At 26.8% G+C, this 16296-nt stretch overlaps 3 protein-coding genes across 3 annotated transcripts; 2 read left to right on the top strand and 1 right to left on the bottom strand.

Annotated features, from left to right (window-relative positions):
* Positions 1-330: 330 nt before the first annotated feature.
* LOC134829438 (pseudouridylate synthase 7 homolog) lies at positions 331-2504 on the bottom strand. The gene is made up of 2 exons (XM_063842502.1): positions 2355-2504; positions 331-2297 (listed from the first exon to the last, which is right to left on the bottom strand). The coding sequence occupies exons 1-2, from the start codon at positions 2459-2461 to the stop codon at positions 479-481; spliced, it is 1926 nt and encodes a 641-aa protein (XP_063698572.1). The 5' UTR covers positions 2462-2504; the 3' UTR covers positions 331-478.
* A 268-nt stretch (positions 2505-2772) lies between these two features.
* LOC134831335 (zinc finger protein 26-like) lies at positions 2773-4279 on the top strand. The gene has a single exon (XM_063845047.1). It carries the CDS (start codon positions 2828-2830, stop codon positions 4253-4255), a length of 1428 nt encoding a protein of 475 aa, XP_063701117.1. The 5' UTR covers positions 2773-2827; the 3' UTR covers positions 4256-4279.
* Positions 4280-7393: 3114 nt separating this feature from the next.
* LOC134829061 (neurotrophin 1) lies at positions 7394-12862 on the top strand. Its single transcript, XM_063842053.1, has 5 exons — positions 7394-7795; positions 9597-10462; positions 10521-10646; positions 11714-11860; positions 11929-12862. Exons 1-5 carry the CDS (start codon positions 7394-7396, stop codon positions 12860-12862), a joined length of 2475 nt encoding a protein of 824 aa, XP_063698123.1.
* The last annotated feature ends 3434 nt before the right edge of the window (positions 12863-16296 follow it).

Here is a 16296-nt window from a genome sequence, read left to right as displayed (position 1 = left end):
ACTTTAAACACAAAAATAAAAAAAAATGCAAAAATATTCCTCCAAACACACACAAAACAATTAACAATATAAAATTGAATGAAAAATTCTCATGATTTTCGAGAAATAATTATGTTCGTTCGGTATGCAAGCGAAAAATTTAAAATTGATCAAAAATTATGCAATATTTGCATGCCAAGTAGATGCAGGTAGCACTCATTAACTTTTCATTACGAAAAAAAAAATCAGGTGAAAAGAAAAATCACGACTTGAACTTAATTTTGTGCATTTTGGGTGGCAAAACGGCAAAAAACGATCGACAGGCAACTCAAGTTCAAAGGTAAATAATTTCATGGATGGCTTCACACAAAATATTTCGCTTCAATTGTATTTAAAAAAGGTTTTAATTGAAAAAATACCAAAGTTAAGGTTTTTTATTGTCTCTCGAGAGAACATCCGTAAGTAATTGTCTTCAAAAAATCGTAAATTAAAGTCAATTTTATTCAATTTCAGCTATTTTTTTGATTTTTTTGCACTCCGGTTCAACATCTTCAAGCACATCTTTAACTTCAAGCTCGGATTTGAGAATTTCCCTTAAAGCCATTGTCGCATAACACGAAGAAGGCAACACAAAATCCAATATCACAGCTTTAAATTCGCCATTTTCTGATTTTTCTTCGAGTTTCTCCCCTCGAAGCACTTCAAGATCGGATAAAATTAAATTTTCTGTCGGATTTTCATACTTTTGCACCTTCCAGCTAAAATTTTGGGCCTTTACAAACATTTTCCGATAAGATCCCGTCAGAGAATAAACTTTTCTCTTTGGTTGTTTCAACGCTTCTGACGATAAATTATCCGCCGCGAGCAATTCCTTATACCATTCACCCATTTCATTGCTTGGATATGTCACGTCATGTCCTGGCAAAGGCGCTACAATGTCAAAAATTGAAAATTTTCCGGATTTGATGTCTTCTTCCGTCAACGGGCGGACCATTTTTTTGTAAATTGACTCATCAACAGGGAATTCCGGTTCAATTTCCGGCTCATTTTCGTCGATTTCTGCTTCGAGCGGCGCTTCGACGGCATTTTCGGCGAAAATTAAGTCACCCACGCATAGTTTGAGGCCCATTTCTTTGACGCGTCGCGTTACTACTTGGTTCCAAATGAAGCTCTGATAGCTGTGGGCATACAAAAGTCGCATATTTCGCGGGATGTTTGTTAAAGCGCCCAAAAAATCCGTCTCTCCGGTCTTACAAAAGCCATCTAACAGCCGAGCTTCGACCATTGTCGATGAAAATCGCAACATTTTTCGTGCCGCTTTCGAATCTCGTGTCGCCCACCAATGTTCCCGCATCGCTTTGATGTCGCTGGGGTCCCCATCACGCGGTTTCATGATCAATTCACATGCCAATTTCCATTGTTGCTTCAACAGAGCCTTCCCAATTTCGTATGTTGGGATCGTAGCAAAGTTCCCGAAGCGTTGCAAGCCGAAATAATTGACAAATCCGTTGTTTTGGAACTCGTTCATGGTTGCGGCGATGACTTCATCTTCCGCCGTGACGTCTCGCAGCACAATTCGGAAGCGATTTCCCTTTAATTGTCCCAATTTCAACGTTTCCTTGACGAATTTGAAGTTTCCGACATGAATATTGTGACAATATTTCGCTGCATTTGCGATTTTTTGTGGCTCCGTGCGTCGAACACAAACTTTTTGACTCGTTTTAGCTCTCCGATCCTTCGTGCCAGCATATGCGAACAAATTTGGCTTCAACCCCGACTTTGTAGCAAGTGCATTTATAGCTTGAACTGTGTCAACATTCTCCTTGTACATGACAAACGTCAAATATTCCTCAGGCCAGAGCCAATCTTTGCGATCCCGGTTCTTAGAATTGAATTTTCTGACCTCAATGAACTTTTTTTCATCATCCCCGGTTTTAGTTCCTGCCAAAATGTCGTGTTTGAAGACTTTTTTCAACGTTTGATGGATCAAACCACGTTTCTCCTTGTCCAAAAGTGTCACATCGATCAAAACTTTACGCTCGAAATCCTCTCCCGAGACAATTTCCTTGATTTCATCAAATTGTTGGAGCGTGACGAGCCCTTCGTCGATCAAGGAACACTCTTTGACGTCGCTAAAGTCGATTTTTGGCTCTTCCGGGAGGGTTTTGTCAGTTAAACGTACTTCGATCCCGTCTAAATCGATTTCGTTGACGTGAAAATCGGAGAATCTCTGTTTGATGGCGCCGGAAAAGCGGTTTTCGAGGGATGTTGTGTAGGATTCGATGCCGACAGCGGATTCTTTGAGGCTGCCATATGAGCTGAAAAGGGAATTTTAATGAAATTTTTTTTTAAAAAGGAGTTTTTTCGATTTTTACCCTGTTGAAGGTTCATTATTGTCTTGGAATTTGTAGCCCTGACCTTTTTGATCCCGGTTTTTGTCGAATTTTCGCTTGTTACTGTTGTGAAACTTGCCGCGACCCATTATTTTTGGAGGATTTTTGGTTTGAAAGCGTGCGATTTTTGACAACAACATTCCATGACTTCCAATTCGGCTTCCATTACTTCCAATATCACTTCCATTATTCCAGGCTGGAAGCGAGTGTCTATACACGTACACGGTACGATGTCGGAAATTATTTTTTTTGCACTGGGATTTGTCGGAAATTATTTTCTCTGCATTGGGGCAGAGTGCCGTGAGTGGTTTGAGTGACTTTGAGTGACTATGAGTGGTTTCCCCAATGCAAAATTTGAATTTTTCGATGATCCCAGTGCATATCGGGATGAAAAATGGAACAAAACAAAAATATTTTGATGAATTTTCGTGAATTTCGTTGATTTTTAGCTAAAAATGGCACTTCGGTGTCTTACCTGTGATATTTTATTGGATCCTGAAGCCGCTAATGACCTTTATAAAGAAGTTCCGGAGTGCAAATCATTCATAATGGCTGAAATTTATGAAGATTGTCTTCAGTTGGAAGCTGCAAAGGACTCCTACGTTTGTGATGGATGCAAAGTTCAGCTAATTTTGTTCTATCAGTTCAAATTGAAAGTTGCTGCGGTTCATCTGAGACGAAAAAATGAAGAAAAATCTGATTTAAAGTCAATTTTAGGTACTGAAAATGAAGAAAAATTACCTTTGGATCGAAGTTTTGATGAAAAATCTGAAGAAAATGACGAAAAATCCCCGGAATTCAACTGTCCTCAATGTTCGGCGACCTTTTTAGTTCCCTCAGCGCTCGAAATTCACATCAAAGGCTTACATTCGAACGAAAAATCCATCAATTGCATCGATTGTCATCAAAATTTCAACACAAAAGAGGATTTAAAAACTCATCAAACTGAATTTCATGCTTCAAAATCGTTCATTTGTCACTTTTGCGGCAATACTTTCACCAAATCCAGCCAATTGCGGGTCCATTTGAAGGCAAAACACGAAAAAAATGACGAAACCAAAGCAAATCAAGGAGTTTCATGCGAAATTTGTAGCAAAAAGTTGTCAAATCAGTCGGCTTTGTATCGTCATCGCATCACAATTCACCAAAAATTGCCCCAAAATCGTCCTTTTTCGTGTGAAATTTGCAAAAGTCGATGGCCTTCGAGGAGTTCTTTGGAAAATCATCGTTTGAGTAAACATTCCGGCTCGAAAAACTTCAAATGTGCCATTTGTGAGAAATGTTTCGCCGTGAAATATCATTTGGCGACGCATATTAAGCGAGTTCACTGCTATACCAAAGATTTCGTTTGTCACACTTGCGGAAAATGCTTCAAAAGTCAAAATTACCTCAATTCGCATTATCTCGTGCATTCACAAGACAAAAATTTCAGTTGTGACGATTGCGGGGCGTCGTTCAAGCAGGAAGCGAGTTTGTACATTCACAAAAAAATCCATCGTGAAACCCAAGAAGGCGTTAAATACAATTGTGATATTTGCGAAAAGACGTTTAGGAACGCTCGAACACTGAAAAAACATCAAATGACGCACAATGGACCCGATTTGGAGTGTGAGCATTGCGAGAAAAAGTACAGGCAGAAGGATTCGTTGACGAAACACATTTTGTCGGTGCATAAAAAAGTCAAGACGCGAGTTGTGTGTCGCATTTGTCATAAAACGATGTGGAATCGGGGCAAGATGAGGAGTCATGTGATGGAAGAACATGAGGAAAAATTAAAGGATACGGAGAAGACGGTCGATGATTACCTGGAAAATGTACAAATAAGAGATGAGAGAAAAAATAAGAGGAGTTTGGAGATTATTAGTGTGCAAATATTGAATTAAAATAATTTTTTTAATGAAGAAATTGATACCAAAGAGATAAAATGTGAAGATTTTTTATAAAGAGCTGATTAAAATTATTTTAAAAAAATTTTTGTTTCAAAATGTCAAGAAATTTAAAGAATTCAGAAATTTTTTATGTTGAGTCGAAGGTTATTTTTGAGCTTTTTAATATAAAATTTTTAGAAAAGATGCTGAACAAGAATTTAAAGTTAAAATTTTTTAAATTAATTTTTATTAATTTATTTAAATTAAATTAATTTTAGTTCGAAATTGAATTAATTTTATTTCAAATTATTAATTTTTAGTTAAATTTGTTTAATAAAAAGTCTCAAAAAATGATTTTTATGTCAAAATCTTTCGTTTAGATGAAAAATTCAAAATTACGTAGGAGAAAATTTTCTTTTAATCGAGCGAATTTAAGTAAAAAGACTTTAAAATTTAATATTTATTTATTTTTTGATGAAAATTAATCCGTTTTTGTAATTTTTTTTAAGAAAAAAAAAATAAAAATAATTAATAAAATCATAATAAATAATTAATTAATTAATTCCGTGTTATTAAAAATAATTTAATTTATTTAATTCAATTTAATTTAATATTCTAATAATTTAAAAAATTATTTTTTTTAATAAAAAATAAAAAAAAAAAATTTAATAAAAAAATTAATTAATAAAAATTAAAGTTTTTTTATATTGTAATTTTCAAAATATTTAAAAAAATAATTATTAAAACAATAATTTTCAATTTTTCTCTGTTATTTAATAAATTTTAATTAAAAATGTAATTTAAGACTTATTTACTTCTAAAAAGTTTTTATTTAAAATTTTAAATTAAATTAAAATATAATTCATAAATTTAAAAAAAAAAAATAAATTTAAATTCGTAAATTAAAAAAAATTAAAATTAAATAAATAATTAAAAAAAATAATATATTTTAAAATAAAAAAAAATTTTAAAATAGAACAAAAATGAAGAATTAAATAAATAAATTTTAATTTGAAAAAAATAATTAATTAACTTAAATTTAATTTCTGGCTTTAATTAAAATTTTTAAAAATTAAAGTTACATTTTTATTTTAATTTTATTAAAATTAAAAAAATCAAACTGAATTTATATTTTGTACTTCAGTCGATATTTCGAAAAAAATAGGAAATTAAAATTATTATTTTTTAATTAAACGAAATTTTTGAACAAAATTTATTTAATTTAAAATTTTTAATTTTTTTCCCATAATTAGTCTTTTAATTTAAAACAAAAATTTTGTAAATTTAAAAAAAAAAAATTATCAAATTCATACCGTTAAATGATCTTTTTTTAACGAAAATAATCTTCCATTCTTTCAAAAAATTTAAATTTTTGACCGAAATCCATCAAATTTGAATAAAAATGATCTCTTTGAATGCAAAAAATCGGTCACCAACAACTTGACAAGTGAAATTTTTCATTCTAAATCCAGTTTTCTACTGTTTCCCTCTTTAATTACCGAATAAAATGTGTCCACATCCGACGACATTCATCTACTTCAGTATTCAGCATTCAACGCGCAATTTGTACTTCATTCATCAAATCTTTATTTCTTCTTCTTTCTTACTCGATCGTCAAATTACTCTATTTTTCACACACAAGCAAATTTAATATATTTCTATAATTCTCCGTACGAGCAGCAGCAAACATGTGCGCGGAGAAATGTATCACACTCTGCTTTATTTTATTCTCTCTAGGTCACGGACAAACTTTTTCCAATGCGCTGCATGCGAGCTGTGTGCTTCGTGAATGGAGAATGTTGAATAGCAAAACATTTATTCCGGCTTGTAAGAGTTTTTATTAAAGTGCTGTTTAGTTAATCGTGAGCCAAGGTTGTGGTAACATTGAAAAAAAAAGTGCGCGGGAGAGAGAGCATTTCTCCGTGAACTTGAAAAAAATTAAAATAAAAAATTAATAATTAATTAATTATTTAAAAAAAAAAATTAAAAGTTTTTAAAGAAAAAAAATTAAAAATCGAAAAATTGACAATTGAAAGGAAATTTTTAAGAAAAAATATTTAAAAAGTTAAAAATTTAAAAAAAAAATAATTTTTTAAAAAATAAATTTGATGAAAAAAAAGAAATAATTAATTTTAATTAATATTTAAAAATTAAAAAAAAATAATTAAAAAAGTAAAAAAATCAAAGAAAAATTTAAAATTAAAAATATTTTAAACAAATAAAAAAAAACTTTAAAAAATTAACTTAAAAAGTAAAAATAAAAGAAATTACCTGAAAAAAGGAAAAAAAAATTAAATTGAAGAGAAATTTTTTTTAAATTTATAAAAAAAATTATTAAAAAAAATTAATAAGAAAAATTGGCATCCGGGAGGAAATTTTATCAAAACTTGGCATCCGGGACGAGAAATTAAAATAAAAATTAAAAAAATAAATAAAAAATTTAATTAAAATTAAAAATTTTGACATTCAATAAAAAAAATTAAAAAATAAAAATAAATTAAAACTCAAGAAGTGAAAAAATTGGCATCCGGGAAGAAAATTTCTCAAAAAATTCTCACAAAATTCATCAAAAAATGCCTTAAAACGCAATAAAACCCACAAAAATATCAAAAGAAATTAATAAATATTCATAAAATTGATCAAAAATAGCAAAATTGAAACCTAGATAAATTGTGAGAAAGAGAGAAAGAACCGAAAAACCGTTGAAAAATGATAAATCATCGTGAATATTTGGGTCAATGCATTTGAATTTAGCGTTTCTTTGTGATTTTTCGTAAAAAAAGAATAATAAAAAAGAGCAAATCTGGCATAAAATACAAAATTAATAAATAAAAAAAAGAAAACAGAACGATAATCAACACTTCGATCAACTAAATACGAAGCTGAGAGAAGCAAGCGAAGAAGAAAGCAATCGGTGTGACGAAACGCGCAATAAACCAGTAAACACGGTACACGGTCAGCAAGACAGCGCTCTGTGCTACATGACAACAATCGCTTACATTATAGCTGTTATTTCATTTACTTTCACACGTTTAAGCGAAAAAACAAACAAACAAAACAAACGAGTTGCGATCATTTTCTTCGTACATTGACTCGTTGCGCTTATCAATTTTTTTTAACGTAACGCGACATTAAGCAAAAAGACGGCGAACAATGAAATCGAATCTGCTGTTTGTGATTTTCATTTCATTCGCGACGACGGCGATATTTGCATCTCAGTACGACGACAACGACGACGAATTGCCGGATTTTGAATTCGACGATGGAGGCAGCAACAGTCGAATTACCACAGAAGACGATTACTTGGGAGATGGGGATGAATTTGCGGAGCAACTGATGGCAGTGCAGCAGCAAAATCAAACGTCGGCGGCATTTGCACATCGAGAACGGAAGATTAGACAAGTGCTGATTCGGGCGTTGGCAAATACGAAACTCAGGCAAAAGTTTGTCGAAGTGATGCCCGTGCTGCGGATGATGACGAAGGCGCAAAGATTGACGTTGGCGGCGTTGATTCAAGCGCAAGTTGATGGAAATAGAGTACTTACGTTGGAACAGGTGAGATTTTGTAGAATTCTGAAATTGAAAAAAAAATTATGAGATTTTGTGAGAAAATTTGACAATTTTTTTTAATATATTTCAAGAATGAAGCTTTTTTAAGTTCAAATATCGTTAAAAAAAAAATTAAGTAATTTTTAAAATTAATTTTTTATTTATTTTTTTTAAGAAACATAATTTTTGAGAAATTTTTAAAATAAATTTAAAAAAATTAAAATCTTATGGAAAATAAATTTAAATGATTAAAAAAATTAAAAATTTTTAAATTTTTAATGCAAAATTTTTTTTAATTATTAAATTATCACAAAAATATCAATTTTTTTAAGAAAAATTCTGAATTTCCGATGTTTAATTGTAGATTTTTTTTTTTTTGAAAAATTATTTTTTCAAAAATCTATTCAATTTTTACACAATATAAAAAATTTTTAATTTTCTAAAATTTTGATGCTTTGCGAAAAAATTGACCAATATTGACGAGTAATTTTTCATAAGGCAAAAATATGATTGGATTTTTTTTTAAATTTAAAAAAAAATTTTTTTTTCTAAAAAAAAAAATTTCAAATATTAAAATTTCTGTATAAATAAGCCAAAAAAAATTATCGATTTGTCACAAAAATGAATTTCATCGCGAAAAAAAAAATTAAGAAAATTTTATATTTTAAAAAATTAAAATTTTTAATTAATTTGAAATTTTAATTAAATTTTTTAAATAATATTTTTTTATTTAAATTTTTTAAAATTATTTTAATTTTTTTTAATTTTAATTTAAATTAATTCAATTTAAAATTTTTTAAATTTTTTTTTTAATTAAAAATTTTTTTTAATTAAAAATTTTTAATTTATTTTGTTAAATTATATTTCTCTTAAATATATTAATATTAGAACATATTTTCTTCTAAATTTTAATATAAAATTTTTAATTGAAAAAATTTAAAAAAAAATAAAATTTTAAAAAATTATCAATTTTCAGTTCAATAATTCCTAAAAGATTTAATATATTTTTTTAATTAAATTTAAAAAATAAAAGTTTTTAAAAATTTAAATTTTAATTTTTTTAATTGAATTTTTTAAATTAATTTTTTATTTAATTAAATTTTTTGAAATTATTTTTTTTTAAAAATTTTTTTATTTAATTTAATTTTTTAAAATTCTTTTTGGACAACTTTCTCACAAAATCACACAAGAAATTTTAATTTTATAAAAAAAATTAGCCATAAAAACTAATAAAATGCGAAATAAATTGCCAATAAATCATAAAAAAACAAAAGATTTAAATAAAACGACGAACCCGAAAAAGTTTCCATTAATTTTTAAATATTTTTTTTAAAGATTAGAGAGATAAATATCAAAACTCACACGCATCAACACGCACTTGACCTTTATAAATATCAAATTATCTCAAACGACTTCCTCAATATTTTATTTATTTTTATCTAAAATCACGTTTTTTTTTTGCTTGAGGACACTTATCTCACCTACACTTGAACTTTTTTAAGTAAATAAGTGAAATTAATTAAAACGCAAAAAAAGTTAACAAGTAAAAGTTTCATCGAAAAAAAAAGTTTAATTTAAATAGAACGCCGTATCTGAAGTGGTTTCGAATTAAAAACATTAAAGAAACCTTATTATTTGCGTTTTATATAAAAAGTAAGAGCAAACTACTTGAAGTGAATTAAAAACCGGTTAAGATGTCACTTTACTTCATTTCTTCTTGATTTCCTCTGTTGATATGCAAAAAAGTCGATTTTTGCCGATTTCTAAAGAAATTTCAATTGAAAAAAATTTTTTTTTCTTCTTTCAGGTTAAGCAACTTTTCGGGAATCGTGAAGACTTGATCTTGCCTCTTGTCTTGGATATCGCGAATTTGATCAAAATGGCAGCGGAAAGTGCGTATCTGTCGCAGCAACGGAAGAAAATCCAAGAATTCGAACAACCGAGCCAGATGCAACTTTTGAGAAGGAGTTTTTTCACGCTTCCTCGTCCTGAAGGGTTCCATCGGAGAGTTGATTCGACCAAAAAAGATGTTCCCGTTGCTCCAAATGACGAAGAAGAGACTCAAGCCACCGTCACGGACATCACAAAATTCGTTGTTGCCAATTTGAAGGACGATCGAATGCATTTGGATGACAAAGATCTCGAAGCGATCGTCAAAAATGTCTCGCACGATCGAAATAAACGCGAAAAAGAGATGTTTCCGCAAGCCTTGCCTCTTAAAATGACCTCCGAAGCCGAAGATCACATCCAGAAAAAGCTCCAAATGACGTATCACGAGCGAAAAATGAACATGACTTCGTTTAACGCGACGAAACAGCATCAAGATCAAACCGCGATGGCATCCGATGGGGGTTTCGTGTCATTTTTGTTGCCGGAAACGAACATGACGATGGATGAAATTGAAGATTTGACGTTTGAAGCTGTTGGAACGACAACGATGGATCCAAATTCGAGCGAAAATTCAACAGATTTTGAAAATTTGCCTCAACCGGAGCAATTGGTGCGAGTTGTGAGACCTAAAATTATTCAAAATAAGAGAATTTTAGTCACGGGGAAGCAGCAACAGCAACAAAGGCCTCTTGCGAGAAAACAAACTTTAGCTCCGGCACCGCTTGAAGAAATTTGTGAGAAATTTAGTAGTACGGTGTGTTTGCAAGTCAAAAATTATCCAATGTGAGTCAATTTTACTTGAAAAAAAAGATTTTTTTTTGAAGAATTTTTGTTTTTTTAGGGAACAAGTTATGAGAAGTATTAAACGTCATAAGACAGCGATGCATGCGTTGTTGGCAGATTTTAAGGATAAATCCGATCATTTGGGACCTGAGGAGTATTTTGATCAATTTTATGGCTCGAATCGGTATGTTTTTCATTTTTTAATGAAATTATTTTTAAAAAAATTTTAATTTTTTAATATTTTTGTCAAATTTTTAATTTTAAATGAATTTATTTTAATTTTTAGAAAAATTTCAAATTTTTATTTAATTATTTTTTTATTTTGAAGAAAATATTTAATTTTTTTAATCGAATAAATTTTAAATTTTTGAAGAATTTTTTCTGAATTTTTTTTTTATTTTACTTTATTTTTTTAACAAATTATTTTTTAATCTCGTGATAAATTTCCAATTAATTTTAAATTTATTAAAAAAAAAATTCTGAAACATTTTTTTAAATTTTTTGAAAATTTTTTAAATAATTTTTTTTATAAATTAGGTTCTTTTAAATTAGGTAAATTACAATATTAAAAAATTTTCTAAAAAAATTAAATTAATTTCTTTTATAAAAGTTGTAATTTTATGAAACATTTAATTTTTATAAATATTTATTATTATTTTATACTTTTAAATTTATTTTAGGAAAATTAAATTTTTTTAATTATCAATCATTTTTTTTTAATAAATTAAAATTAAATTCAATTTAATTTAATTAAATTTTTTTAAATTTAATTTATTTTTAATTTATTTTTTTTTTTTTTAAAATTTTAAATTTTAAATTGATTTTTTTAATTTTACTTATTAAATTTTGTAAAAAAATAAATAAAAAGTTCTAAAAAAATTGTAAAAATTTGATTTAAATTTTTTTCTTTAACTTTTAACTTATACGATTATAAAAAAATAATTATTTTATTTTTAAATTTATTTTATTATTTTTTTTTTTTTTAATTTTAATATTCTTGAAAAATTTTTAATTTTATTATTTTAATTTAAATTATTTATTTATTTTAATTAAAATATTTAAAATAATTTATTATTGAATTTTTTTTATTTATTTTTAAATTCCATAAATTATTTTTAAATGTTTTTTTTTAAATTATAATTTTTAGTTTTTAATAATATTTTATTTTTTTTATTTTTTGAACTTTAGAATTAAATTATATGAAAATTAAATCAAATTTAATAAAAAAAAATTTTTTTTCTCTAATTTCAGTCGCCAAGATGACGGAGCAAAAGGCGCAATGTGCGAAAGTATCATCAAATTCGCTCGTCCTCAAAAAGCTCGTTCCGCTACTGGCGAATGGAAATACATCGTAAACACCGGAAGTCACACTCAAACCTTAAGATTGGAGAAATGCACGTAAGAAATTTCATTTTTTAACAATTTTCCATCAAAAAATCTTTTTTTTTTTTCTTAAAAACTTTTAGAGCTCCTTTGGATTCCTGCTCTTACTTGACAGATAATTACCGTTCGCGCTGCATCCAAGTTTACAATTACCATCGTTTGCTGAGTTGGGACGTTTCTCGCGGCTTGCATGTCGACATCTTCAAAGTGCCGACTTGTTGTTCGTGTCACATCGACGGTTACAAAGAAATTTTCCCGCCAATTCTGCCAGATTACACGAAAGATCCTTACGAAACGCATTTCGAGCTGGATGACGACTCACATTTGCAATCAGCGGCGCCAAGTAACATTCAGTACTCAACTTTGAAGGATTTGGAGACAAACAGTGCGGATGAAGACGACATCGCGAATCAGTATACCGACGGATTCAAGCGAAAAATGAAGCCGCTGAAGAACAATCATCAATTGGCGGCGAAACAACCCATTCGTTCAGCTTTTGATCACATCGCCGTCACGCCAAGCAACTCAATTCCCATTCTCGATGAATTCCTCAGTCCGCCAGTGTCGAGTTACGATCCCACGATTCAGTTCAAAAATCGTCTCCCGATCACAGGAAGACGTCGTCCGGGGCAACCGCTGCGAAAACAAGCCAACGATCAAACTTCAGCAAGTTCGGATTATCGCACGAACGAAGTTACGGTCCTTCCGCCGTCGTCAGTTGTCACGCAGAACATTTTTCGAAAACGAGTGACTCCTTCGTTGGCAGCCACGGTGAACACAACGACAAACATCAAACTGCTGAAAGCCCAACAAGACGCCGCAAAACGCGTCAATTACAATTACCATCCGATAATTGACTTTTTCGAGCAGGAAAATAACAAGCAGCACCAAAACCGACAGGGACAAGTTGTCGATCGCATCGGAAATGTCGAACGAAATAACGCGTGGCGACCCGTAGTTGCGAATAATAATTTCAATCGAAGAGGCGGGCATGGCGGAATTATCCGAGGAATTTAGATTTTTTATTTTTTTACAGGAAATTATCGGAAATTGTTGACTCAAAGTACCTTGAAATTATTTTTTTGTTTGTTATTTTTTAATTTATTTTATTTTTTATCGTCAGTTTTTAATGAAAAATAAAAAAAAATCGTTATTTATTAAAAAAAAAAAAAGAATTTAGTTATTCAAGAAATTATGCAATAAAATGCGTGGACAAGCGGCGAATGAACCGTTATTCAATCAATTTGGAATAATGAAAATATTTTTATTTAATAAAAGTCGTTGACAAAGAAAAAAAAAGTGAATTAAGTCGAATCTGCAGTCAGCCAGAAAGGGAAATGAAATTTTTTTTTTGTTTGGTGTGAATATCAAATATTTGAGTTTTTTACTTGATTTTTTTACTGATCATGGTTTGATTTTACGCAAAAGTATGCGTTGATCGTTAATTTATTGAAGTTTTTGATGTTTGAAGAAAATTTTAATTTTTCTTGAATTTGATTAGAAAATTTTATTTTGTTTCCTTAACTTTGAAATTTTTTTTTATTTTAAGTATTTTTGATACAAATTATGCAAAAATTAAAATTATTTATTAAAAAAATATTGTATTATTTTTTTTTCTATTTTTTTTTTTTTTGTTTAATTTTTTTTAATTTTTATTTTTTTTTTTAAAATTTTAATTATTTATTTCACGTTTTTTATTTTAATAATTTTGATTTTTTTTATATATTTATTTTAACTTTTATACAAATTTTATTTTGTATAGATTTTAGCAAAAAATTATGTGCAATTAATTTTTTTTTATAATATTTTTTTAATAGATTTTTTTAAAATAATTTATCAGAATATATATTTTATCAATTCTTGACTTTTTTTTTATCTACAAAATAATAAAAAATATTTTTTTTATTTTTCGACATAAATTCATGCTAAATAATCATAAAAATTTTCAAATTAAATTAATTTTTTATTTAAAATATTATTTTTAATTTTTTTATTTTACATTTTTTAATTCAAATAATTTTATTATTTTTTTTAAATATTTATTTTGACTTTCATACAAATTATGTGAAATTAATTTTTTAAATAATTTTTTTTAAAGAATTTTTGAATAAATTTTTTAACGTTTATTTTTTTTTTTAATTTATTAAATTTTTTTTTTTTTTTAATTTTTTTTTTTTAATTTATTAAATAAAATATTTTTTTAAATAAAAAAAATATAAAAATTAATTATAATAAAATTATTTAATTTACATAAAATTAAACAAAAAACCACAGAATTCCTCACACAAGCACTAAATAATTGGTTCTTACATAAACCAAAATAATAAATAAAAAATAAGTCAGAAACAAATAATTCGGTCTATTAGTGCTTAAAATTACTTCGTTTTGGATACCAACAACGACATGTTCCATAAAAATCAAATATTTGTTCAGAAAAAAATCTACTTACATCACATTCCGATATTTCTTTTATTTTAGATGCGATTTTGTTCGATTATGTATTGATTTTATGCATCACGGGATTTTTCTTTAATTTTTTTCTTCTTTTTCTTGTAATTTTAGTTAAAAATTGTCGAAAACGATCAAAATTTCTTCTTGGTTGTAATAATTTTTGACGGCAATGGGCCTCAAGTGAGGTAATTGACATTATTTGAGACGAATTTTTGTTTCGTCTTTGAGATTTGGAATAATTTGCTATGCAACGAAGAGTTTGATGTAATATTTAGGGCGACGTCACATGGAGCGAAGACGACTTGTATGAAGATTTTACGGTAATTTTATTGTTTTTTGACCTGTTTATTTTAATTTTTTAATTATTTTTTTTCTAAAAAAAATTTTAAATTTATTTTTTAAAAAATCTTTTGACTAAAAAAATAAAAAAAAAATTAAAAAATTCAAACAATTAAAAAACAGCAAAGTACATCATCAATAATTACCATAATCTTCTTTAAAAGTGTAATTTATTCGGAAATAATAACAACTAATTATCAAATTACCCAAAAAAAAAACATTTTTTGCTTGTTTCTTTTGTTGTTTTAGTTGTTCATGAAGAAATTTCAGCTAAAATCACAAAAATTTTAATAAATAATTGTTTGATTTGTCAGTGAATTCGTTACTTTTTTCTCTTTTTCAAGAGTTTTATAATAACGTACCGACAACTATTACATCAAGTGCTGAGCTTAGGTAAATATTTGAGGAGAAAAACGACGGACTGTGTTTGTAACAGATGAAAGCAGGGCAGTGACTTAAATAAGGGCTCAATATCTGAAAAACAAAAATAAAAAAAAATAATTTTTAAAATTAATATAATTTTTTTTAAACTTAAAAAAGGTTTAAATTATATCATTATATTTTAATAATTTTTTTTTTAATATTTGATCAGATAATTTTTTCAGTTAATTATTTTTTTTCTGCATTTAATTTTAATTAAATAATTTTAAATAATATTTTTAAATTAAATAATTTTTTTATTTTTAATTTTTATTTAAATATTTAATTATTTTTTTATTTGAAATTTTTAATTAATTTATTAAAAATAATATATAAAGTTGAATTAATTTAAAATTAATAAAAATAATATAAAAATAAAATTTAAAAAAATAATTAATAATTTAATTTTTAACAAGTTTTTAATTATACAAATTTATTTATTTTTTTATATTTAATTTTTTTTAAATTTTTTAAAAATCTTTTTCATAAATTCTAAAAATTTTATTTCATAAAAATTTATTTTTAGTCAAAAAAACTTTTCAGGTAAAATTTTTAATGAAATATTTAAAAAAAATTAAAATTTCTTGACATCTGTCAATTCAAAAAATGACCGTTAAAAAAATTTTTCTTTATTTAAAAAAATCATCAAATCTCCATCCCTGATCTCCATTAAAAGCATTTTTATCTGCTTTAATGTAATGCAACATTCTGCTCAATAGACATGAACAATTTTTATGTATACAAAAATACAACAGCGACCATAATAATAATAATAACACTATAACAAAAAGGTGAGCAGAAAAAATCTGGGAAAGTGTAAACGGTTAAATTTTATCAAAAAAATATTATAAAAGCAACACCAAAAATCGAAGAAAGTTGCAGTCATAAAATGAACTCTATGACAATCGGATCTAAAATTTAAAATTAATAAAAATTAAAAAAAAAGAGAAAATAAATAAATAAATAATGGACAATAAATTAAAATAAATAAAAAATGTGAAATTTTTTAAAAAAAAAAAATTATTAAATAAATAAAAAAAAAAAAAAAAAAAAATAAAAATAAATAAAAAAAAATTAAAAAAATAAATCAATAAAAAACAATAAAAAAATAATTAAAAAAAAAATTTAAAATTAAAAAAAAAATAAATAAATAAAAAAATTGTGATGTAATTGCCAAAAAAAATTATAAAAAAAATTAAAATAATTTTTAAAGACTTACAAAAAAATGTTGATAACGTCAT

Source organism: Culicoides brevitarsis, chromosome 2 (genome assembly GCF_036172545.1).
Source record: "Culicoides brevitarsis isolate CSIRO-B50_1 chromosome 2, AGI_CSIRO_Cbre_v1, whole genome shotgun sequence".
Taxonomy (NCBI): domain Eukaryota; kingdom Metazoa; phylum Arthropoda; class Insecta; order Diptera; family Ceratopogonidae; genus Culicoides; species Culicoides brevitarsis.
This window is presented reverse-complemented; position numbering and strand designations above follow the sequence as displayed.

What these genes read in the sequence shown, in the direction of transcription:
- LOC134831335 (XM_063845047.1), top strand. Translation starts at nt 2,828, where the DNA reads ATGGCACTTCGGTGTCTTACCTGTGATATTTTATTGGATCCTGAAGCC.
- LOC134829061 (XM_063842053.1), top strand. Translation starts at nt 7,394, where the DNA reads ATGAAATCGAATCTGCTGTTTGTGATTTTCATTTCATTCGCGACGACG. An exon ending in CAAGTCAAAAATTATCCAAT is followed by an intron (nt 10,463 to 10,520) that starts GTGAGTCAATTT and finishes TTGTTTTTTTAG; the next exon opens with GGAACAAGTTATGAGAAGTA. An exon ending in CAATTTTATGGCTCGAATCG is followed by an intron (nt 10,647 to 11,713) that starts GTATGTTTTTCA and finishes CTCTAATTTCAG; the next exon opens with TCGCCAAGATGACGGAGCAA.
- LOC134829438 (XM_063842502.1), bottom strand. Translation starts at nt 2,461, where the DNA reads ATGGGTCGCGGCAAGTTTCACAACAGTAACAAGCGAAAATTCGACAAA. An exon ending in AATAATGAACCTTCAACAGG is followed by an intron (nt 2,298 to 2,354) that starts GTAAAAATCGAA and finishes TTCCCTTTTCAG; the next exon opens with CTCATATGGCAGCCTCAAAG.